This window comes from Mustela nigripes, chromosome 5 (assembly GCF_022355385.1).
Source record: "Mustela nigripes isolate SB6536 chromosome 5, MUSNIG.SB6536, whole genome shotgun sequence".
Taxonomy (NCBI): domain Eukaryota; kingdom Metazoa; phylum Chordata; class Mammalia; order Carnivora; family Mustelidae; genus Mustela; species Mustela nigripes.
Window position 1 is genome coordinate 71,251,159 of NC_081561.1, and position 25,363 is coordinate 71,276,521.

General features: G+C 35.8%; 1 protein-coding gene across 1 annotated transcript in view; it reads right to left on the reverse strand.

Annotated features, from left to right (window-relative positions):
* Positions 1-25,363, reverse strand: part of TBC1D32 (TBC1 domain family member 32) — a 242,268-nt gene that overhangs the window by 165,227 nt on the left and 51,678 nt on the right. The window contains exons 16-18 of the mRNA XM_059400634.1: positions 20,149-20,276; positions 4,427-4,628; positions 3,779-3,861 (exon numbers count right to left, since the gene is read on the reverse strand). Coding sequence (XP_059256617.1) covers positions 3,779-3,861; positions 4,427-4,628; positions 20,149-20,276 — 413 coding nt within the window. The remainder of the gene's footprint in view (positions 1-3,778; positions 3,862-4,426; positions 4,629-20,148; positions 20,277-25,363) is intronic.

Sequence of the window (25,363 nt, forward strand, 5' to 3'; positions counted from 1 at the left end):
AATCTATAAGGAACTTACCAAACTCAACAGCCAAAGAACAAATAATCCAATCAAGAAATGGGAAGAGGACATGAACAGACATTTCTGCAAAGAAGACATCCAAATGACCAAATGACACATGAAAAAGTGCTCAACATCTCTTGGCATCAAGGAAATACAAATCAAGACCTCAATGAGATACCACCAGTCAGAATGGCTAAAATTAACAAGTCAGGAAACAACAGGTGTGATAAGGATGCAGAGAAAGGGGAAGAGAAAGGGAACCCTCCTACACTGTTGGTGGGAATGCAAGCTAGTGTGCCCACTCTGGAAAACAATATGGAGGTTTCTCAAAAAGTTGAAAATAGAACTACCCTATAACCCAGTAATTGCACTATTGGGCATTTACCCAAAGATACAACAAAGGTAGTGATATGAAGTGGCACATGCACCCCAATGTTTATAGCAGCAATGTCTACAATAGCCAATCTATGGAAAGAGCCTAGATGTCCATCAACAGATGAATGAATAAAGAAGATGTGATATATATATATATCACACATATACATACACACACATATACATACAGTGGAATATTATGTAGCCATCAAAAACTGAAATCTTGCCATTTGCAACGATATGGATGGAAAAGAGGGTATTATGCTAAGTGAAATAAGTCAATCTGAGAAAGACAATTATCAGATATTCTCACTGATATGAGGAATTTGAGAAAAAAGAGGATCACAGGGAAAGGGAGGGGAAAATGAAACAAGATGAAACCAGAGAGGGAGACAAACCATTAGAGACTCTTAATCTTCGGAAACAAACTGAGGGTTGCTGGAGTGGAGGAGGGCAGGAGGGATGGGGTGGCTGGGTGATGAACACTGGGGAGGGCATGTGCTATGGTGAGCACTGTGAATTATGTAAAATTGATGAATCACAGGCCTATACCCTTGAAACAAGTAATATATGTTAATTAAAATAAAATAAAATAGTATTACATATAATGAAATGCTTCTGCATGTATAACACAGGCTCTAAAAGTGGGGCTTTGGCAATCCATAAGCCTAGGGCAACAGGAAGCCACAGACAGAGCCTCATTTCTAGAAATGAACACATGATCAATTTATTTTTTAGTTCTTTAGTTCTATCTGTGATATTTACATCATCACTGACAGGAGCCTCAAAATTCCAACACAATATTTATTTAAAATATGACTATAAAAAGAAAAAAAACATTAAACTGCACAGGAAGAAATGAACAGAAAAACTTAAGTAGGGAGAAACAGTAAGGGAAGAGGAGAAAAGTAGGGAAGGAAACAAACAAATAAAGATTCTCTTAATTCCACTACTAGGTATTTACCCAAAAAAATACAAAAACACTAATTTAAAAAGATATATCCCCTATGTTTATAGCAGCATTATTTACAATAGCTAAACACAGAAGCAGTTAAAGTGTCTATCATTAGACGAAAGAAGAAGAGTGGTATATAAGTGTGCATGTGTGTGGTCTGTGTGTATATATATATGTGTGCACACACACACATAATGGAATAGTACTTAGCCATAAAAGAGAATGAAATCATGCTATTTTCAATAACATGGATGGAGCTACAAAGTACAATGCTAAGTGAAATATGACAGCTGGAAAAAGACAAATACCACGTAATTTTGCTCATATGTGGAATTTAAGAAACAAAACAAATGAAAAAGGACAAACCAAAAAGCAGACTCTTAACTCTAGAGAACAAACAGATGGTTACCAGAGGGGAGATGGGTGGGGTGATGGGTGAAATAGCTGAAGGGATTTAAGAGTACACTTACCATGATGAGTACTGAGTAATGTATGGAACTGGTAAATCACTATATTGAATACCTTAAACTAATATAACACTCACTATATGTTAATTAAACTGGAATTTTTTTTTAAAGGAAAAGAAACATATTAGGAATCTGCTATGTACTGGCATTAGGATACTCTAGTTAACTAACACAGATGGTTTTACACTCAAGTTTAACCAAATTATGAAGGAACAAATAATGTCTATGTCATACTGACTTCTCAATTAACACAAAAGAACAGGAGACATTCAACTCTATGAGCTAACGGAACTCTGATGATGAAAATGAAATTAATAGTTCTGACTCTATATAGTATCAAAAACTCTATAAAATATTTTATTTCTAAGACTTTAATATCATATTTTGAGAGATCCTCCCTTTCCCCCAGAATCAAGTTCCTACACGAAACACATTCCCCAGTTTAACACTGCTTGACCCTCCTAATCATTAACTCCTCGCCTAGAAGGGACTCAGGAGATTTGTGGAATAACCTCAGAATGCCTAGCTAAGCAATGACTCTCTCTCAGTCTACTTGTTTGTGATCCAGTTACCTGGAGGAAACACACATTCTCCTCTGTTCTACTATGTAGTTAAGTTTGATCTTTGTAAGCTCTGCTTTAGAGGGAAGCCTACAGCTGTCCACAGCCAATATGACAGAAGGGTAATCTAACTCTTGAGATTTTTAGGAACCCTCTGTTATTCAGTGTTTTGATTTGTTTGACTTCTTTATCATTATTACTCAGTTCACAACTTAGGAGGGAAGAAGTGGCATATAATTTATTAGCTCCTTCACATTTTAACTTCAGAATCTAAAAATATTACTGAGAGTAAAATGTATTAACTACATTAATCATGTTCCCTCTTCTAGCCTATTGACCATATTATTTCTGCCATCTGAAATAATGTTCAGTATTTAGTCAATTAACATCTATTCTCTTTAACTTCTATGGAAAGTGAGTTCTTATGGAAAGATTTCCCCACAACTTCTTATGGAAAGATTCCCCCACAAGGTGCCTCCCAATGGATCCCACATGGCCCCACAATATAAATTTAGCATACTATATTACCATGTTGTATTTATTTATTCTACAGGACACAGTAAGCTCTTAAGGCATACAGGTATCCCCAAGAAATGAAAGCACTTGGTCCAATATATAGTGGAATGAATTAGAAAATGAATGCATAAATGAAATGAAAAATGACAAATCATAGAAGATTTCAAAGAAAGCAGATCTGGGGTGCCCAGGTGGCTTAGTCAGTTAAGCAGGGGCCTTAGCCTCAGATCATGGTCTCAAGTCTTGTCATGGAGCCCACGTCGGGCTCCCTGCTTAGTGGGGAGTCTGCTTCTCCCTCTGCCACCCCCACCACCCATCCCCATTCCTCTGTTCTATCTCTTTCTTAAATACATAAATAAAATCTTTTTTAAAAAAGAAAAGAAAAGAAAACATCTAACAATTACCTCAAAAATTGCAGAAATGTTCTCCTCTCCTCTCTCCCACACACATACGAAATGGCAATGGTTTTAATTTTGTGACAACTATCAGTAAAAATTTTAGCTGATTTTTACAGAAGAATTAACTATTTGTTAAACCATTATACTGTTAAGGAAATGAAAAAGACTTTTTGTTTGACTTCTTTAAACTATATCTACCTGAAATGCTATTTTTTAATTTTTCTTAAGAATATCCCTTAAAGCAAGTATTAAGTAATGCTAGATATAAAGTACAAGTATGACATGATCTTTAAAGTTCCCCCACATGTAATTTTCCTTAATCCTATACATATACATTTTCCTTCCTGTATTTTTTTTTTTTTAGTTTTTATTTCAATCCAATTAATTAACATACAGTGTGATATTAGTTTCAGGTGCATTTTTGCTACACTATTCAATTACATTCTCATTTAAATTATTTCAGCAAATGTAGAAAAACAGGTAAGTTTAGTCAATTGTGCTTACATGTTTTGGGATTCCTGGTTTACCGAAGAAACAGAATCCAAACCCTTTACTGGAGTAGGAATTCTTTCTGATAGCAAACTTGTCTAAAATACAACAGATTACATTATTTTTTATTGACAGCATTATTCATAAGATCTCATGATACATTTTTACAGTTGATCCTTAATATAATTAAAATTAAATTACCTTCAAATTTTAAGTTATTTGGTTTTTAATTATGTATCATCTAAAATTATTTTTAAATGAAGTATATAAATGTGGGAAAAAAGGCTTAGTACTGAAACATACTACATTTGACTCTTGCTACATTATAATCTCCAGTGTCCATAACAAATCCCCAGCTGCACATAAAAATCGCTCAGAAATAGCTTCCGAAAAAGAATGTCAGTTTATACAAAGATAATTATCTAATGTTTCTCCTACCAAGAGAAAAGACTTTGAAGTGCCCAGTTTGGTCCTAGAACTTTGCCCTCACAGGAAATGAGGTGAAGTCATCCTGTACCAGATTAAAAAGCATTATGTTCCCTAGAGTACTGTGATGCTAAGAAAATCATATTTGCCCCAGTAAAAGATTAAAACTGCATTACAATAGTGACTATATTTGAAATAAAGATTTGCAGAGAGGAGAAAAAGATTGAAATTTCTTACCTTCTTCCATGCCTTTGCTATAGACTCATGCAAACAATAAGGAATTAACACCTGTAAGCCTTCACATGTACCATATATTTGACGACACACAGAAATAAAAGCTCCTTTAACCACAGGCAACATTTCCGATCCAGAAAAAATAGAAATATCGTCATCAAGAAGTTTTTTCGAAAATTGGGCAATTATATGAGCACCTGTAGGGCTAAAACACAACAGACTAAAAGTGATTCCAAGGTTATAAATCATAACCTCTTAAAGTGCTACCAAAAAGTCTAGCCATATCACAAACTTTGCATTTGCTTGGCTCCTCTTTAGTTCTCTAGCTGTTCTCTAACATGTCAACATTAGCGTTCCCACACATGTACAGATAACTGTCTAATAAGGAGAGCAGTTTCAGGAGACAAGAGGAAGGAATACACAGATTGAAAAAAGCAAAATTATACACTTAAAAAGCTACAGACATCATGGGCCCAGGGCCATATGTAACTTCACTTGATTGTAGTAAAAACATAATTCTGAGCTCCCATGTCATTAATCGGACATAGCCCCTTTATTTCAGAGGCTGGGACACTTTAACAGTAATAATAAGAAAATCATAGTAAATACTTAATATTCCAGGCATTGTTCTAAGTATTTTAGATGTATTAACTCATTTAATGCTTACACTAACCCTATGAAGTAAATATATTCTTCATTTTTTTAACAGGTAATATAGTTAAAGCTTACAGGAGTTCAATAACTTTAAAAATATCATATAGCTAATAAGAAGTGGAGCCTGGACTCAAATCCAGCGTATCTAGCTCCAGAGCAGCACACGTTACAGTCAGCTACGGATAGGACAGGATTCTGACTCTCCATGTACCTCCACCCATCTTCCATAGTTCCTACATTTTACCAATCTTGTTTTATCTATTCCCTGACCTTTGCCTCTACCCACCTCTACTGGAATATTATAGGTTAAATGTCAAATAGTGATTAAGGTTTCTATGTTATACGCTAATACCCCAACTAACAAAACTATAATTTTTAATATTATCTGATAATTCACCTATATCAAGATTCTCCTGATTAGGTACTCCTTATAACCAGATTTGTATAAATCAAAATTCAAACAAGTTTCACAGAGTACATTAAGTTACTGTGACCATTTAGGCCCCCTATTTTCTTTCATAACCATGCCATTAATTTGGAGAAGTGACATATTTTTCCTATCCATTCTTTATTTGCATAATTGCTTCACCATGCTGTCACTTAATGTGTTCCTCTACTTTTCCATATTTCCATAATTGATAATTATATCTAGAGGTTTAAAGTTCAATTTCTTTTTTCTTGGCCGAACAACTTCATAACTGGTTGCTACTGTGTACCTCCAACTGCATCACTTCATTAGATACAGATCTGGTTGTCCCATTTTTTTTTTTCTTTTGGTTGTCCCATTTTTAATAGTACTAAAAAATCAACTGGTCAGATGGTATGAGCCTGAACTCTCCAGTGGGAAGTTCTCCCCACATCAAGCCTTTAACCTAATGGTTTTAGCACCAATTCATGATAACTTCCTAAATCAACTATTTCATTAGGAGTTACCAAATGATGATTTTTAATTTTTTCTACAAAGAACTTTATCCTCAGTAACTTAAGAGTTATATTAAATACAGTTTGTACAGGGGCACCTGCGTGGCATAGTCAGTTGTGTCCAACTCTTGGTTTTAGCTCAGGTCAGGAGATGGAGCCCTGCATTGTGCTCCAAGCTCAGCACAGACTCAGCCTGAGATTCTCTCTCACTCTCTCTGCTCCTCCCACTCATACTCATGCTTGCACACTCACTGTAATCAACAAAAAAACTTAAAAAAAAAAATAGAGTTTGACAGGAAATTGAAAAAAAGAATCTGAACATTTCTAATCAATTTGAAAAATGATGAGTCAGTGTCTTCACAACCTTAATGGATAACTGACAATGTTTTTTTTTTTAATTTTAGTGTATTTTTTAAATTATTTTTGTATGCTTTATGTATTTCAACATTAAAGTCTTTTTTTTTTTCCTTTAAGATTTACTTATTTATTTGACAGAGACAGACACAGCAAAAGAGAGAACACAGGAAGTGGGAGTGCAAGAGGAAGAAGCAGACTTCCTGCCAAGCAGGGAGCCCGATGCAGGGCTCAATCTTAGGACTCTGGAATCATGATCTGAGCCAAAGACTGAGCCACCCAGGTGCCCCTAAAGTCTTTTTTTTTTAAAGATTTTATTGATTTATTTGACAGACAGAGATCACAAGTAGGCAGAGAGGCAGGCAGAGAGAGAGGGAAGCAGGCTCCCTGCTGAGCAGAGAGTCCGATGTGGGGCTCGATCCCAGGACCCTGAGATCATGACCTGGGCCAAAGGCAGAGGCTTAACCCTCTGAGCCACCCAGGCGCTCTAAAGTCATTTTTTTAATCCTCAAATTATCCACCTTAAACCAGTAGGAGGCCCCTTCTGGTAGCCTGGGGGTACTTTTGACCATATGTCTTTAGTCTTAGATAATTTCCTTACTTTCTAGAATGGTAAGATATCTCGGGATCACCTTGCATATTTCCCAGCCCAATCCAGAAACAACTACCTTCAAGGATCCCTTCCTCCTCTTGCAAGATAAAACAACAATAACAAAAATTTAGATATTTAGAGACCACAACCTCGGTGCCAACTCATTGCTAAGGGGTTGTCATTATTTGTAGGTCTCTTCAGTGGTACTTCTGAGAAAAGCATAAGAAAAATAAATTAATACTTATATTTCCATTATGAATTTAAAATTCAAGTTTAACTTCTTTAATTCTCTATTCTAATTCCTTATGATGCTCATTATTTATTTGCTTTATTTTAGAGTATGTTCATAATAGTTTCAAAACATACTGATAGCAGTTTAAGATTACTTTAAGAATTTTTTCTTTCAACCTTATGATGTATTCCACTAGAAATGTTCAAATCAGGTCACTTAAGGTAATTCTTTCCACTGCATGGGTAGGTCACTAACTTGTTTGGTGGTTAAATTCAATTATTCCTATTTGTCTGAATTTCTTTGAAATGCGAATTTTTCTTTTTTATTTAACTATTACATTTAGCATATAAAACAGCTACATGATTCTGAAGTCAAATTTAGGTACAATGGAGGTATAACCCATATATCTTCCATCTCTACTTCCCTATCCACATGTTCTTCTCTCTTCCTCTAAAAATTCCTTTTCAGTTTACCTTTTTACCACTCCTTTTGAAAAATATCAGTATTTTATTTATTCATATTCCCTTCCATTATATAAAAGGTAGCATTCTAAAACATCCTTTAGTGTTTCATTTGTTCACTGGGATATCCTGAAGATAACTCCGCAGCAATACATATAAAAATTCCATGTTCCCATTGCACAGCTGCTAAGTGCTCCTTTGTGCAAACACAATTTAATCAATCAGCCTCTCATTATTGGAAATTTTTGATGATTCCTGTCTTTTACCAATATAAATAATTAATCAGAAACAACCATAGCACAATGGTGATTCCAAAAAAACTGATAGTTAATGTCTTATCTATTTAATGTAATCTGTCCACTCTGTTCAAGATAAGGGAAACTAATGAATCATTGAACACATCAAAAACTAATGATGTACTATAAGTTGGCTAACTGAACATAATAAAAAAAATTTTTAAATTTTTAAAAATTAAAAACAGAAATACTAATAATTGGGGAAAAATTCACTACATAACTGCATATCTATATAGCAAAAAAAAAAAAAACCACTGAAATAGGGAAGTGATAAACAATAAAAAGAAACCTTAAAACTCAAAACACAAAGTTAGTCTTCTTCATTTACAAAAGAATTGTTATCTATATAGAAAAAGACTTCCAGTTTGAATATGGTAGATTGACATATGTTCACATCTACACCCTCTTGACATACTAAAATGCAAAAGTGAAGGGAATTTTCAGAAGGCTTTTACAGTTGTCAAGGAAAAAAGAAAGGATGTGACAGTAACAATGTTTTGGCATCTAGAAAGTAGAAAGAAAGAAGTAACTCAGAACCTGGAAAAACTGAATGATCAGCCACAATATAGAAAACACAACACAATTTATTTCACAGAACTTCTCAAAAAAGTCCAATTGGTGGTAGCAACTATCTCTGGAATTAGGGGTAGACATGGGACTGAAAATAGAAGAGCTGACATCTAAAAGTCAACTTAAAAAGAAGTCTGACAAGCCTCCCTTCCACATTCCATGTAGCCATCCCACTGTATCTTTTGGAAAGTAGGCAAAGATCAAGAACAGTTTAGAGTACCACAGGGTTAAATCAAAACTTATACAGTAAAACTTGAAAACCATTTTCTCCACTCAGTCATCTTTTTCTGCTAGGCTTTTACTCTCTGTAGACAGCTAGCTATAGGAGCCTTCTCTATGGAATATGACAAGAACAAAGACTACAGAGGCCAATATGAGAGGTTCCCCAAACAAATCCATGACAAAATGCCCTGACAGCAAAGGCCACAAGTAATGAGGTCCCACAGTTTTCCCACAGTAATGAGGTTCCTACACAGTTTTCAAACAGCTATTTACCAACTTTTAAGTATCTGAAGAAATCTCTCATCTAAAATCTGAAGTTAAGAAAACAAATAGAAAAATCAATGTGCAAGGAAAAAAGAAAATGAAAAATGAGAACTTTGTATCTTCATGCTTGTAAAAGAATTTAAACTCATGAAGCAAGAAAGAATAAGATAGTAGAATAAGAATGTTCTCTTATAGAAAAAATATAACTTAAGAAATGCAAATCTCAATCTGAATCTAAGGGCTAGAAAATAAAGCTAAGGAAATTTCTTAGATGGTAAGAAACTTAAAAAGCAAGCTCCTAGAGGGGGTGATCCAAGGTAGTGGTAGGAAAAGTCCTCCTCCCATCAACACACCCAATCTACAGCTACCTAAGATCATTCCCCTGTGCAGAGAGATCTAAAAACTAAATGCACTGATTCTCACAACAAAGGATAAAAGGATCATATCAAAACAGGAGAAGTAGAGACAGTCTCCCAAAAAACACCCATTCATGACATGGCAACACACAACAAGAAGGGATCTCACCACACAGATGCATCTCCCAGAGGAGAAAAAGGTTGGTCCCCCACATTGGTGACCCCACTCTTAGGATGTACATCAGAGAAATAAACCCACAGAACACCTGGCTTGAAAAAAACAAAAAAACTAACACCAGGGAGGCTTCAAGTGCTATAAAGAAACAGACTCCCCTCTTAGAGGGATTGTGGTCTCCTCCAAGACCTAGCAAAGAAACAGTAGTCTGGAAAGGCCCCTAGACTGTATGTAAAAGAGACTCATTTGCTAATGTGGGGGCACTGGCCAGAGAGGCAGGAGACAGAGACAAATGAGGATGGTAGATGACACAGATGCACTCTCCACGTGGCCTACTAGCAGGGCTACCACCACCTTGCTGGTACAGCAGGCATGAGCTTTTGTGGTACTTGCTGAGTCCAGGTGGAGAGTTGCAGTACTCCCCAACTTCCCAGCTGGAACATGAGCATGAACTGTCAGGCCAGTCTCCTATTCCCATCCTAAAGCCAGAATACAGACAAGGCACTCTCCTGTTCCATTACAGAAGCCCATGGAAACATACATTCCTATTTTCCTGTTGTCTTTCTAAAGCAGCTAAGTGTGCCCTGTTCTCTACACCTTCTAACTGTCTTGCTCAAGGCAGCAGATGGACACAATCCACACTCCTTGAGGGCTGACTCTCCAGAGCTCCACCAGATTATAACAACTGGAAAGACTTTTCTTGGCAGGCCATCAATCCCAGGGCCCTGCACAAACAGCAAACTGAAACAATCCCAGTCTTCTGTGAAAAAGGCCCATTTACTCAGCCTATAGCTCTAGCCTCAGGAACAGACCTCAGGTTTCTCACAATCAAGAGGCTACGGAGGCACTCCAAGGGAACAAAAGCAGGGAAACACCATCCTCACACACCCCTTTGGCCTCACTACAGCTGAATAAGACTTCCCAGAGAAGATCATATACATTCACCTGGAACTCAGATTTTTGCGACTCACACTCAGGGAAAATCTCCATATCTGACCTGGAGGCCAGCAATGATTACAAATGTGACCTCAGAGGACTAAATATATTTGCACACTTTCAAAGCTGGCCTGAAGGTCTCGCTTTTAATCAGACTGAAACTGGGTGCTATGATCCCCTTCGATCATGGATAGGCCTTGGAAAGCCCTCAAAAAGGGGGCATATTTATAATAAACCAGACAACTGAGATAATCACAAAGGTCTGAAAGACAACCAAGAGCCAGGACAAGGTTGAACAAGTGATCCATCACCTATTCAAGGCTACTGTTTGAAGACTGAGAAAAGTGCCTGCATTTCACCTAATACATAGAAAAAAACAGAGCCAAGCCAAATTAGGAAACAGAAGAAACAAACAAACAAAAAACCAAAACCTCAGAAAATGATATGGAGATAAGTACCTGATTTTAAAAAATTCAAATTAATGGTCATAGAGATGATCACTGAAATCAGAAGAATGGATAAACACAGAACCTCAATAAAGAGACAGAACACATAACAAAGTACCAAGCAAAAGTCAAAGACCCAAAAAACACAAAAACTGGACTGGAAAATATACTAGAGGTGTTGAACAGAACACTGGACAAAACATAAAATAGATCAGAAAGCTGAAAGACAAAGCAATGAAATACACCAGGATATAGTAAGAAAAAAAATTAAATAAAGATAACCTAAGGAATCATGGGACAACATCAAACAGAATAAAATTCAAATTCACATTATAAGGGTCCTAGAAGGAAAAGAGAAAAAGGTGCAGAAAACTTATTGGTAGAAATAATGACTGAAAACATCCCCAACCTAGGAAAGAAAATAGGCATCAAGGTCTAGGAAACCCAGAGTTCCAAACAAGATGAACCCAAAGAGAGATACACCAAGACACATAATTAAAATGTTAAAAGTTTCAAAGTTAAAGAGAGAATCTTAAAAGCAGCAAGAATAAAACAAATTGTTATTTGTTTTATAAATGAACAAGGGAAACCCTATAAGCATATCGTAGATTTCTCAACAGAAACTTGGCATGCTATACGTGACATAGCATACCCAAATTCCTGAAAGGAAAAAACTTCCAAATAAGAATACTCTACTGGGCAAGGTTATCATTCAGAATTGAAGATAAAGGATTTCCAAACAGGCAAAACTAAAGGAGCTCATCACTACTAAACTAGCCTTGCAAGAAACCTTAAAGGGACTTTTTAAAGCTGGGGGGGAAAAATGGCACTAATTGCAAAATATATGAAAGTAAAAATCTCACTAGGAAAGGTATAGATAAAGTTAGAATTCTAACTTCTAAAGCTACTAAAAAAGCAAAACACAAAAGTAGTGAAATTAATTACAATAATTAGTTACAGGATACATAAAATAACAAGTTGTAAAAAGTTGAATCAAGGGGTGCGTGGGTGGCTCAGTTAAGCATATGGCTCTTGATTTCAGTTCAGGTCTTGATCTCAGGGTCGTGAGTTCAAGTGCCACACTGGGCTCCACGCTGGACGTGGAACCTACTCAAAAAAAAAAGAAAGAAAGAAAGAAAGAAAGAAAGAATAAAAGGATATGTGCTTTAAAAAAAGTTGACATCAAAAACATAAAATATGGTAGAGAAGTAAAAATGTAGAGTTTTGGAATATGTTCAAATTTAAGTTTCTATCAATTTAAAATAGATAACTATATACATAGGATGATACATGTGAACCTTACAATAACCACAAAGTCTGAAATAAATGACAGGGGGGTATTACATAATGATAAAGGGGTCAGTCTAGCACAAAGATATAACATAAATATATGAACCCAACATAAAAGCACCAAAGCATATAAAGCAAATATTAAGAGACCGAAGAAGAGAAACTGATAGTAATACAATAATAGTAGGGGATTTTAGCATCACAGTTATTACAGATCATCTAGACAGAAAAGCAGTAAAGAAATAATTGGATTAAATAATACATTTAACCAGATGGACTTAATAGCTCTATACATGTGTATATGTATACATATATATGTATATAAACACACACGTGCACACACATACAACATTCTATCCAAAATTCAGAATACACCTTCTTCTCAAGTGTACATGGAGCATCCTCCAAGACAGATAACACGTTAGGCCACAAAGCAAGTGTCAATGAATAAGAGTTAAATAGTATCAAGCATCTTTTCCAACCCTAAAGGTATGAAACTAGAAATCAATTACAAAAGGGAATTGGAAAAACTATAATTATGTGGAGATTAGCATGTCACCAAACTACTATGTCACAAAAGAAATCAAAGATGGAAAAATACCTAGAGACAAATGAAAACAGAAATATAACACACCAAAATCTGGGATACAATAAATGTAGTTCTAAGAAGAAATTCATAGCAATACTCAACTCTCTCAAGAAATAGGAACTATCAAACAATTTCACTTTATACCTAAAGGAACTAGGGGAGAAAAAAAGGAAGGCCTAAGTTAGAAGAAAGTAATAAAGATCAGATCAAAAATAAATCAAGACTAAAAAAGTGATAGAAAATATGAACGAACTTAAGAGTTGGTTCTTTGAAAAGATAAATAAAATTGAAAAGCTATTAAATAAACTCAACAAGAGAAAGAGAGCTCAAATAATCAGAAATAAAGTAATACAATGGGATCGTAAGTGACTACTACAAACAATTATAAACCAACATATTGGACAATGTAGGAAAAAAAATGGAAAAACTCCTAGAAACAATCTCCCAAGTCTGAATCATGAAATAGAAAAAATGAACAGACTGATTGCTAAAACTGAACTAGTATCAAAAACCTCCCAAACAAACCTCCAAGACCAGAAGGCTTTTCAGTGGTGAATTCTACCAAACATTCAAAGATTTAATACATATTCTTTCTAAAGTCCTCCGAAAAGATGCAGAGAAAGGAAAGCTTCCAAATTCATTTTACGAACCAGCACTACCCTGACACCAAAACCAGACAAAGACACCACAAAAAGAAAATTACAGGCCAGGGGCGCCTGGGTGGCTCAGTGGGTTAAAGCATCTGCCTTTAGCTCAGGGTCCTGGGATCGAGCCCTGCATTGGCTGTCTGCTCAGTGAGGAGCCTGCTTCCCTCTCTCTCTCTGCCTGCCACTCTGCCTACTTGTGATCTCTCTCTGTCAAATAAATAAATAAAACCTTAAAATATGAAAGAAAGAAAGAAAGAAAGAAAATTAATTAATTACAGGCCAATATCCCTAATGAACATAGATGCAAAAACTCTCAGTATCAGCAAATCAAATTCAACAATACAAGTATTATACATCATGATAAAGTGAGATTCATTCCAAGAATGCAAGGATGGTTCAACATCCACAAATCAACATGATATACTATATTAAAAAAATCAAGGATAAGAATCATATGATTATCTCAATAGATGCAGTAAAAGCACCTGATAAAATTCAACATCATCTGTTATAAAAACTATCAATTAAGCAGGTAAAGAGATACCATACCTCAACATAATAAAGGCCATATATGACAAACCCACAGCAAATATCATACTCAACAGAGAAAGCTGAGTAGGATGTCCACTCTCATCATTTATATTCAACATAATATTGGAAGTCTCAGCCACAGCAATTAGACAAGAAATAGAAATAAAAGAGATCCAAATCATAAAAGTATTAAAACTATCACTATCCACAGGCACCATGATACTACATACTAAAAACTCTAAAGACCACCAAAAAAACTGTTAGAATAAATAAATTCATTAAATCTACAGAATAGAGAATATGCAAAAATACTGTCTACCTCTATACACTAATAATGAACAAGAAAAATCAAAAAGGTAATAAGTCACATTAAAAAAAATAAACCCTAGAAATAAATTTAACCCCAGAGTAAAGACATGTATACTGAAAACTACAAAACACTGATAAAACATACTGAAGATACAAATAAATGGCAAGATATTCTGTGCTCATAAACTGGAAAATTATTAAAAAGTTAATATGACATACAGTAAAGAGTCAAGGCAACTCCTATCAAAATTCCAGTGGCATTTTTCCACAGAACAAATAGATTCCATAGAACAAATAGCAAATAGTTTGGAAACAAATAATTTCCATATAACAAATAGCAATATATAAAGGTTGTTACCAGGATAAAAGCTATCCATCAGACCAAGACAGCACCAGTTTTTTGTTTGTTTGTTTTATATATTTGAGAGAGAGAGAGAGTACACACAAGCAGGGCACAGGACAGAAGGAGAGGGACAAGCAGACTCCCTGCTGAGCACTGAGCCTGATGCAGGGCTGGATCCCAGGATCCTGAGATCATGACCTGAGCCAAAATCAGAAACATAATGACTGAGCCATCCAGGCACTCCCAGCACCAGTCTTAAATAAAGTCAGAAAGCTTTAAAAAATTTTTTTAATAAAATTAAAATTAATAGAATTTGTCTAGTACTTGAATATACAAAGGATTTAATAGGAAAGACCATATAGATGATTTAACAAAGAAATAGAAGTAAATTTTAAAAAATATGCTAAAGAAAATTATTAATTCCAGAGAAAATAAAAAGTTGTGGGAAAAAAAAGTAATCACACAGCTGGGCTGTGAAGATTACAGGTAGATACAGTATGACCCTAATGAAGGTTACTGTTCAACTGTATTGCATTACTGTTGGGCAGCAAGGAGTTGGGAGGAGAGACCCAGCTGTGTTTCTGTAAGTGGTTGGGAGGAATAGGGAGAAAGAAAACAATGGATTATCCCTTAAATTAAAAGGGATAAAAGTATTAGAAGGAACTTCTAGTATTAGATTAAAAGTATTAGAAGGATATTATCTAATGATCATCTAAAGCAGCCAAAAGTAGTTGCATTGGAGAACAAAGAAGGAACTACTCTTTTTGATACTAAGCCTTATATGTTTACTGTGTGCATAAAACACTTCAGGTCAATGAAAAAAATAAAACAAACAGAGAAATGGTATGGAAAGAAACCTTGCTATCATCAAATGAAAGCAGCCAAAACCATATCTCCATAACACAAATGAGATGCTCAAACTCAACTAGAGTCAGGTCAGATGTGGCTAAGAACACCCATGTGGTATCCATCCAGACAGGTAGTCAAAGTGGCTGAAGTCAGCACTCTGGACCAGAAAGGCCCCTCCCTCACTGGGCCATAGGCTCTAGCTATCAGGCCCTTACTCCCTAGGCAGGAAAACCCTGTCCATTTGACAAGTTTGGAAGAAAGTACCAAAGCAAGGCCAAGAATCCTCAGAAATTAAAAGTGGTTGTCAAGATAAATTCAAGAACAGCTTCTTTGTACAAAACAAAGATTAAACGGGAAAAGCTAAGGGATGGTCACTCTTGGAAATTCAACATCCCCTTCACAGATGCACCAGAAAGAGAAAGCAGAAGCAGAAAAATGATCAAACACATAACAGAAGAAAAAAAACCCTGTGCCAAAGGATGCAAGTCTTCAGCATAAAACTGTCTAGCTATCTCAATGTGGTTTTAATTTGAATCTCCCTGATGGCTAGTGATGATGAACATTTTTTCATGTGTCTGATAGCCATTTGTATGTCTTCATTGGAGAAGTGTCTGTTCATATCTTCTGCCCATTTTTTTATATGACTGTCTGTTTTGTGTGTGTTGAGTTTGAAGAGTTCTTTATAGATCCTGGATATCAACCTTTTGTCTGTACTGTCATTTGGAAATATCTTCTCCCATTCTGTGGGTTGCCTCTTTGTTTTGTTGACTGTTTCCTTTGCTGTGCAGAAGCTTTTGATCTTGATGAAATCCCAAAAGTTCATTTTTGCTTTTGTTTCCTTTGCCTTTGGAGACATATCTTGAAAGAAGTTGTTGTGGCTGATATCGAAGAGGTTACTGCCTATGTTCTCCTCTAGTATTCTGATGGATTGATATACCACCTTACACCAGTTAGAATGGCCAAAATTAGCAAGACAGGAAACAACATGTATTGGAGAGGATGTGGAGAAAGGGGAACCCTCTTACACTCTTGGTGGGAATGCAAGTTGGTGCAGCCAATTTGGAGAAGAGTGTGGAGATTCCTCAAGAAATTAAAAATAGAGCTTCCCTATGACCCTGCAATTGCACTACTGGGTATTTACCCCAAAGATACAGATGTAGTGAAAAGAAGGGCCATCTGTACCCCAAAGTTTATAGCAGCAATGGCCACAGTCACCAAACTGTGGAAAGAACCAAGATACCCTTCAATGGACGAATGGATAAGGAAGATGTGATCCATATACACTATGGAGTATTATGCCTCCATCAGAAAGGACGAATACCCAACTTTTGTAGCAACATGGACGGCACTGGAAGAGATTATGCTGAGTGAAATAAGTCAAGCAGAGAGAGTCAATTATCATATGGTTTCACTTATTTGTGGAGCATAACAAATAGTATGGAGGACAAGGGGAGATTGAGAGGAGAAGGGAGTTGAGACAAATTGGAAGGGGAGGTGAACCATGAGAGACTATGGACTCTGAAAAACAATCTGAGGGTTTTGAAGGGGCAGGGGGTGGGAGGTTGGGGGAACCAGGTGATGGGTATTAGAGAGGGCATGGATTGCATGGAGCACTGGGTGTGGTTCATAAACAATGAATACTGTTACACTGAAAAGAAATAAAAAATTTAAAAATAAAAAACTGTCTAGCTAATTCCTAAGTAAAAGTTTCTAGAATAAATTACACTCTCAGGAAACATCAGGTTCTAGAAACTTTTAGAGGCAAAAAAGGCAGTCTCTACCCAGTCAAGTTACCAACCAAGTAGAAAAATAGATTTCTCCTAAGACAGGTAGGAAATCAAAAAGCTTACCTTCTATAAAACTTGTCAGGTATTTGAAGAAAACATGCATAGCACAAACTCCCTTCATGTGTGCACACTAAAAGCTAACCCTTAGTGCCTCACATATGGTAATTTGTTTAAAATTTCAACATCCCTATGAGGCAGGTGGTGATTTTCTCTAATTCACAGATGAAAAAAACCTCAGTCACAGAGAAGTGTGGTGACTGAGTAATAAAGCTGGGATGTGAACCCAAGAGGTTTAGAACCAGGACTCATGTGCCTAACCCTCATTCCATGCTCTCTCTCAACCTAATTACTATTACTGCCTTCTTCCTTCCCAAATTCACTGCCAGTACATGTTACTTTTGCAGGCAGAAAGATAATTTTTAAGTGAATTAAGTCTACAGTAAATACAATAAACAGTCACTCTCATTATACTAAATTAAAATTAAAACAAAGCCCCCCCCATAGCTACTGGGAGGATTAAATGGTGACCCATGTAAAGACTTTAGTCCCGTGTGATTATTTTAAGACAAAATGTACCAGATGTAAACAGACTAAAACACACATATGATGGGGTTGGGGGAGGAGACAAAAGGCAGATAAAGAGTGGCATAAAGAAAGGAAAGAGCAAGGGCAACAAATAAAAAACAATCACAAACACAGTAGATATTAATCCAACCTTATCAATAATCACTATCAACAATCTAATTACATCAATTAAAAGATTATCAGAGTAGATTAAAAAACAGGACCTAATTATGTTACTTATAGAAGCCTACTTTAAACATAAAAACAAAGATTAAAATGAATGGAAAAAGATACATCACACTGACAATCAAAAGAAAGCTGGAGTAGCTATATTAACTTCACACACATTTCACAGGAAGGAAAACTATCAGAGCAGGGCTTTATATAATAAAGGGATAATTTTTCCAAATAGACAATCCAACCAACAGGATCAAAATACACAAACCAAAAACTGAGAGAACTGCAAGGAGAAATAGATAAATCCACTTATATATTTGAAGATCAATACAATGTAACTAATTGACAGATTCAGCATGAGAAAGCTGAACTGAACACCATTAACCAACTAAATATGACTGACATCTATAGAATATTTCATCCAACAACAGCAGAATATACATTTTTCTCAAGTTCACACAAAACATTCACCAAGAATGACCACATTCAGAGCCATAAGACACCTGAAATTAAAAAGAATGCTCTCTCAGACTCATAAATATATAGGTCAAAGAAGTCTTTAGAGAAGTTTAAAATATTTTGAAGTGAAAATGAAAACACAACTTATCAAAAATTGTAAAATGAAGCAAAAGCAGTGCTTAGAGGAAAATTTATAGCACTAAATATACATGTTAAGATAGATCTAACAAGTCTTCCACCACAGGAAATTAGGAAAAGAACTAAAATCCAAGGAAGAAAAAAATAAAAATTAAGACAGAAATCAATGAAGTTCAAAACAAAACCAAAATCAACAGAGGGAAAAAGAGTTGGTCTTTTTAAAATATCAATAAAATTGATAAGCCTCTGGCTAAGTTAAAAATAAAACAAATTACTAATATCAGAAGAGAAAGAGGGACCACCAATATTGATCACATGGACATTAAAAGGGTAACAAAGGAATATTATAAAAAATCTATATCCACAAATTTAGTGAACAAGAAAAGTGGATCAATTCTTTGAAAGACGCAATCTGCCAAAACTCACATAAGAAATAAACAATCTGAATAAGCACATATCTAACATAAAAAATGAATCAATTAATAATCTTTCAAAACAGAAAACACCAGGCCCAAATAGGTTCACTAGTGAAGTCTATAAGACATTTAAGGAATAAATTATACCAATTCTCCACAATCTCTTCCAGAAAACAGAAAGCATTCTTTCTGTTTCTGACTCATTATGAGGGTAGCATTAGAATAGATCAAGAAAAAACAATAATATTAGAAAAAATAAAGTTTGATATCTCTCATGAGCATAGACACAAAAATCCTCAACAAAGATTAGCAAATCAAATCTAACAATATATAAAGAGAATTTTATACCACAACAAAATGGGATTTATTTTAGGTATGCAATGCTGAGTTCATTATTCAAAGATTAATATAATCCATCACAATCAAGACTTAAAAAAAAACCACTTTTTGTGGCATTATTTATGGAAGCAAAATCCTACATACAATCTGATATTAATAGGGTAAAAGTTTGAAAATATTATGGTAAGGCCATATCAAAGTACTATGGAACTATTAAAAACAGTGTTTCATTTTTTACTCATCTGGGAAGATGCCTATGGTTACACATAAGAAAACTGAATATTGTATATGATGTTATTTTTATGAAAAGGAAACAAAAATTCTGTGATTATGAATATATGTTTGATAGATCATTGTAAGTTCAGAGAAAGTCTAAAACCATAACCAAAATGTTACCATTGGTAACTAACCAGGAGATAGAACTAAGCGAGGGTAGAGAAGGAAGATGGAGAAGTTAGCCTTTCCTTTGTGTACCTTTGTGAGGTTTGACTTGAATCAGTCATGGGTGGCTTCAGAGGTCTGAAAGACTTCAAGCAGCAAAAACTTCCCATCTAGAGTGAACCCTCCTATTCTTACTTTGAAGTTGCTCACATCAAGACCTATTCTGCCTGCATATTCCATAATCCTGGTTACTACTTCAATCTGTGATCATATAATACACTGTTAGTGGCTGATCAGGAACCTAGATAGTATCTAGAATAGTTATCCTGATTTTCATTATTAACATACTGTATGACATTTTGGAAACTGTGAATCAGATTGAGAAAATATGCTAAAAATTCCAAAAACTTAAAACATAGACATATACCTTTTTTCTTCAGAGGAATTCATATTTTCTCCATAAAGTAGTAAGGTAAGTCCTTCTTCTACAGATGCAATTCTTGCCAAAATATCAGCTATATGAATTAAAGCTGTTTCAGAGCAATTTGGAGCAGCCTATACATTAAAAAGATAACAAATCATATAATGTTATGGCACGCTAACAATCCACAGACTAAAATTTAAGTGTGGTAGTGTAGTCTAATGAAGTTACATTACCACAACAAAAAGAAAATTAATGATTGGCTATGAAGTATGTCTGATTAAATGTGTCATATTCACTTATCAGGCCAGCTGATGACGCAACTACATATAGACTTTTTATCCAAACCAGTTATTATTTATTGAGACAGTTGAGAGAACTTCTGTTCTCATAACAGTTTTATATATAATTCTGTTTGACAAATGCAGTAGCACCTCTAAATCCACTTTGCCCTTTACTTCCCACTCACTGGCTCCTGAATATCTACCTTAATTTTATTATACATGGTTTCTAACACACTGTCATCATTTCTAGGGAACACCATTCCTTCATACAATTGGTTGGGTTACAAGTTATAGGTCTAAGGAAGGACATCCAATTCCATGGGCTGGCCCATGACCAATGATGTCATCTAATGGGGGATAAACTAATCATATTTCTTTATTTTAAGTGAAAATATAAAAATATCTTTGCCAGTATATAGCAAAATAGTATAAGGCAAATAATAAAAGCTTGAGTCATCCACAGATGGCTGGAGCCCATCTAGAAGCCTAAGTCTACTAGTCTACTAAGTCTACTAGTACTTATACTTTGCAACCAATACAGCCTAATCAATTCAGTGGGTTAGCATAACTAATGAGTCAGGCTTGTTCACCTGAACATTTCCTTATTATATTAGGCATTTATTATATAGTCTATTATTTTCACATTAAATACCTTTCTTAAAAAAAAAAAAACTTTTGCCTGGAATACTTTCCTTCTCTCATATATTTACTTTTTTAAAAGCCTTTCTATTCCCCATCTAGTATTTTAATAGTCTGCCTTTCCTATTTGAATTGGTTCTTTCAGAGAAAAGTATAAGTCTTAATCTCTTCTTTATTTCATGGGAATATAGAGAAATAAATGCCTAACTTGCCAAGGAAGAACCAGGACAAATTTTTGGAGAAAAAAAAAATTATACTCTGAATTTTTCACGTAGACCAAGACTTCCCGGGGTGAGGGTAAAGTATGTAAAAGTAAGAAAATATTATAATCTTATCAAGAAATGCAAATGATCTGTTATAACTGAAATACATGGGAAAAATAGGTAAGATACAATATAAAAGTTAATAAATTTCAGACTTTTTAACTATACATTTATCTAGCAAGCAACAAGCAAGAAAGCATTGTGATGGCGTTAATGACAATGCAGAGGACAGGCCAGAGAGGTGAAATACTGGAAAAAATAAAATTATTTCAATATTCCAAGCAAGGGATTATCAGAGTTTAAACAAAATAAGCAGCAGTAGGGATTAGAAGACATACATGGATTTTAGAGCTACATAGAAGAATAAGTCTACAGGTCTTAATTATAAATGGAATGAAGAAAACGAGGAAGAAGTCTAGATTTGAGAGCTTGAAGAAGTGGAGAAGAGAAAAAAAAAAAGGAAAGAAAAGAAAGAAAATGAAAAGAAAAAGAAAAACCTGACAAACCAAAAACTATTGTTTTGAAAACTGAGTTTGATTTTCTCAGGGAGTAATTCAAAAAGTGTTTAGCAGGCATCTAAAAAAAATCTGGAGCTGAAGAGATCTAAATTTAGAAGTTAACTATACATCTAATCTTTGGAACTGGAGGAAATCATCTAGGAAAAACTCACATCTGAAAGAAAAGAGTAAACTAGGTCGTGAATCACTGAAGACAGCATGGACCTGGAAGGGGGAGCCCTCATAGGTGACAGAGAAAGAATGGTTAGAAAGCGAGGGTGAAAAATACATAGGAATGTAGGAAAGCCATATAAACAATTTTAGAAGTTGTGTATTTTGTTAATAATCAGGTAGATAATAGTCTGAAAAGTGGTCACTAGTTATAGGTGTAGGAAGTTACAAGCAACAGCAATCAAAGCAGCATAAATACTGTGCTGGAGGTAATATCAAAATGCAGTGTTTTGAAACATGACAGAGTAGAGGGAACCAGGACAACAACGGCAGTCTTCCATTATTAAAAGCTTATCATTAAAAAGATCGGATATTAGGTGGTAGTCAGAGATGTGCGTCAGATGATCAAGAGCTTCTCTCATCCTATAAGACAGATTCAGGCATATTTACAGATAAAGGAAAGAAGCTACAAGAAGACAAAAGATGCAAGCAAAGACAAACAATGGCATGGAAACAAAATCCAAGAGCACATTTCTCAACTCTGGCATAAGGTTCATATTTCATGTTACTATTGACATTATGGCATTCTATTATATTAAACTGTATTAGGAATTCTGTTGGTTCTTCGCTACATATCTTCCCAAGTCTAAACATAAAATCAAAATTACAGACCCTTAAATTCCTAGAATTCCATACTTTGTAGCACATTCACATAAATGCTTAATGTTTTCTGAATGAACAAAGAATAATGACTATATGATGGGATGAACAGTTGCCCAGACTATAGACGGGCGGGGCTAGGAGATGAAAACAGTAAAAACACTACAAAACACAGACATGGAAAGGCAAAATCTTTAGCCTATTAAGACTCAAGTCATTCCCCCTGAAGCTTAAGTCATAGAAATGTACAGATAGCCATGCTACTAGTGGTATCAACTCTGCCTCCTATTAAATGTCTGACCTTGATCAATCCACTTCTTTCAGCATCAATTGTAAGGATTACATTATATAATTAAAGGAACAGGCCAATGTAAAAAATTAATTTCAAAAAATCAAATAAATAAATAAATAAATAAAAGAACAGGCCATACAAACTGTAAAGAGATATAAACATATTTTCTGGTGGGGAGGCTAGGGGGTAGGAAAGGAATAAATGAAACAAGATGGGATCAGGAGGGAGACAAACCATAAAAGACTCTTAATCTCGGAGGAGTCAAGATGGTGGAGAAGTAGCAGGCTGAGACAACTTCAGCTAGCAGGAGATCACCTACATATCTTCTCTAAAGATTGCAAACACCTGCAAATCCATTAGCAGATGGAAGAGAAGAACAGCAATTCTGGAAACAGAAAAACAACCACTTTCTGAAAGGTAGGACTGGCGGAGACGTGAATCCAAAGCAACGGGAAGATAGACCCCGGGGGGAGGCGTTGGCTACCGGCAAGCGGCGGAGCAATGGAGCACAAAATCAGGACTTTTAAAAGTCTGTTCCGCTGAGGGACATGGCTCCAAGAATAAATTGGGGCGAGGCACACGCGGGGTCAGAGTGGCCTCAGGCCCCGCAGGGTCACAGAAGGATCGGGGGTGTCTGAGTGTCGCAGAGCTTGCGGGTATTGGAACAGGAAAACCAGATACAGAGACAAAGCGAACAGTAAGCTCATAGCTCGGTGTTACCTTGAACCAGCCACAGGCTCGGTGAGCTCGGAGCACGGCCGGAGGTCAGGGAGACGGGAGTAACTGGGCGCTGTTCTCTGAGGGCGCACTGTGGAGTGGGGCCCCGGGCTCTCGCTCCTAGAGGCCGGAGACCAGGAGGCCGCCATTTGTATTCCCATCCTCCAGAACTCTACGGAAAGCGCTCAGAGAACAAATGCTCCTGAAAGCAAACCCGAGTGGATTACACAGCCCCGCCCCTGGTAAGGGCGGTGCAATTCCGCCTGGGGCAAAGACACTAGAGAATCACTACACCAGGCCCCTCCCCCAGAAGATAACAAGAAATCCACCCAAGACCAAGTTCAACTACCAAGGAGTGCGGTTTCAATACCAAGGAGAGCAGCAGAATTCCAGAGGAGGAGAAAGCCAAGCACGGAACTCATGGCATTATCCATGTGATTTTTTTTAGTCTAGCAATTAATTTAATTTTTTTATTTTTCTTTTTTTTTTCTCACTTTCTGGTAAAATTTTATTTAACTTTTACCCTTTTCTTTTTTAACGTTTTTTAACTAGTTTATGTAATATATATATATTTTCTTTTTTAAATTTTTCTTTATTTGTTTTCTTTTTTTTAATTAGTTTCTTTTCTTTCTTTGTCTTTTTTTTTTTTCGTTCTTCCTTTTTGAACCTCTTTTTATCCCCTTTCTCCCCCCTCACGATTTGGGATCTCTTCTGATTTGGTTAAAGCATATTTTCCTGGGGTTGTTGCCACCCTTTTAGTATTTTACTTGTTCCTTCATATATACTCTTATCTGGACAAAATGACAAGACGGAAAAATTCACCACAAAAAAAAGAACAAGAGGCAGTACCAAAGGCTAGGGACCTAATCAACACAGACATTGGTAATATGTCAGATCTAGGGTTCAGAATGACAATTCTCAAGGTTCTAGCCGGGCTCGAAAAAGGCATGGAAGATATTAGAGAAACCCTCTCGGGAGATATAAAAGCCCTTTCTGGAGAAATAAAAGAACTAAAATCTAACCAAGTTGAAATCAAAAAAGCTATTAATGAGGTGCAATCAAAAATGGAGGCTCTCACTGCTAGGATAAATGAGGCAGAAGAAAGAATTAGTGATATAGAAGAACAAATGACAGAGAATAAAGAAGCTGAGCAAAAGAGGGACAAACAGCTACTGGACCACGAGGGGAGAACTCGAGAGATAGTGACACCATAAGACAAAACAACATTAGAATAATTGGGATTCCAGAAGAAGAAGAAAGAGAGAGGGGAGCAGAAGGTGTACTGGAGAGAATTATTGGGGAGAATTTCCCCAATATGGCAAAGGGAACGAGCATCAAAATTCAGGAGGTTCAGAGAATGCCCCTCAAAATCAATAAGAATAGGCCCACACCCCGTCACCTAATAGTAAAATTTACAAGTCTCAATGACAAAGAGAAAATCCTGAAAGCAGCCCGGGAAAAGAAGTCTGTAACATACAATGGTAAAAATATTAGATTGGCAGCTGACTTATCCACAGAGACCTGGCAGGCCAGAAAGAGCTGGCATGATATTTTCAGAGCACTAAATGAGAAAAACATGCAGCCCAGAATACTATATCCAGCTAGGCTATCATTGAAAATAGAAGGAGAGATTAAAAGCTTCCAGGACAAACAACAACTGAAAGAATTTGCAAATACCAAACCAGCTCTACAGGAAAT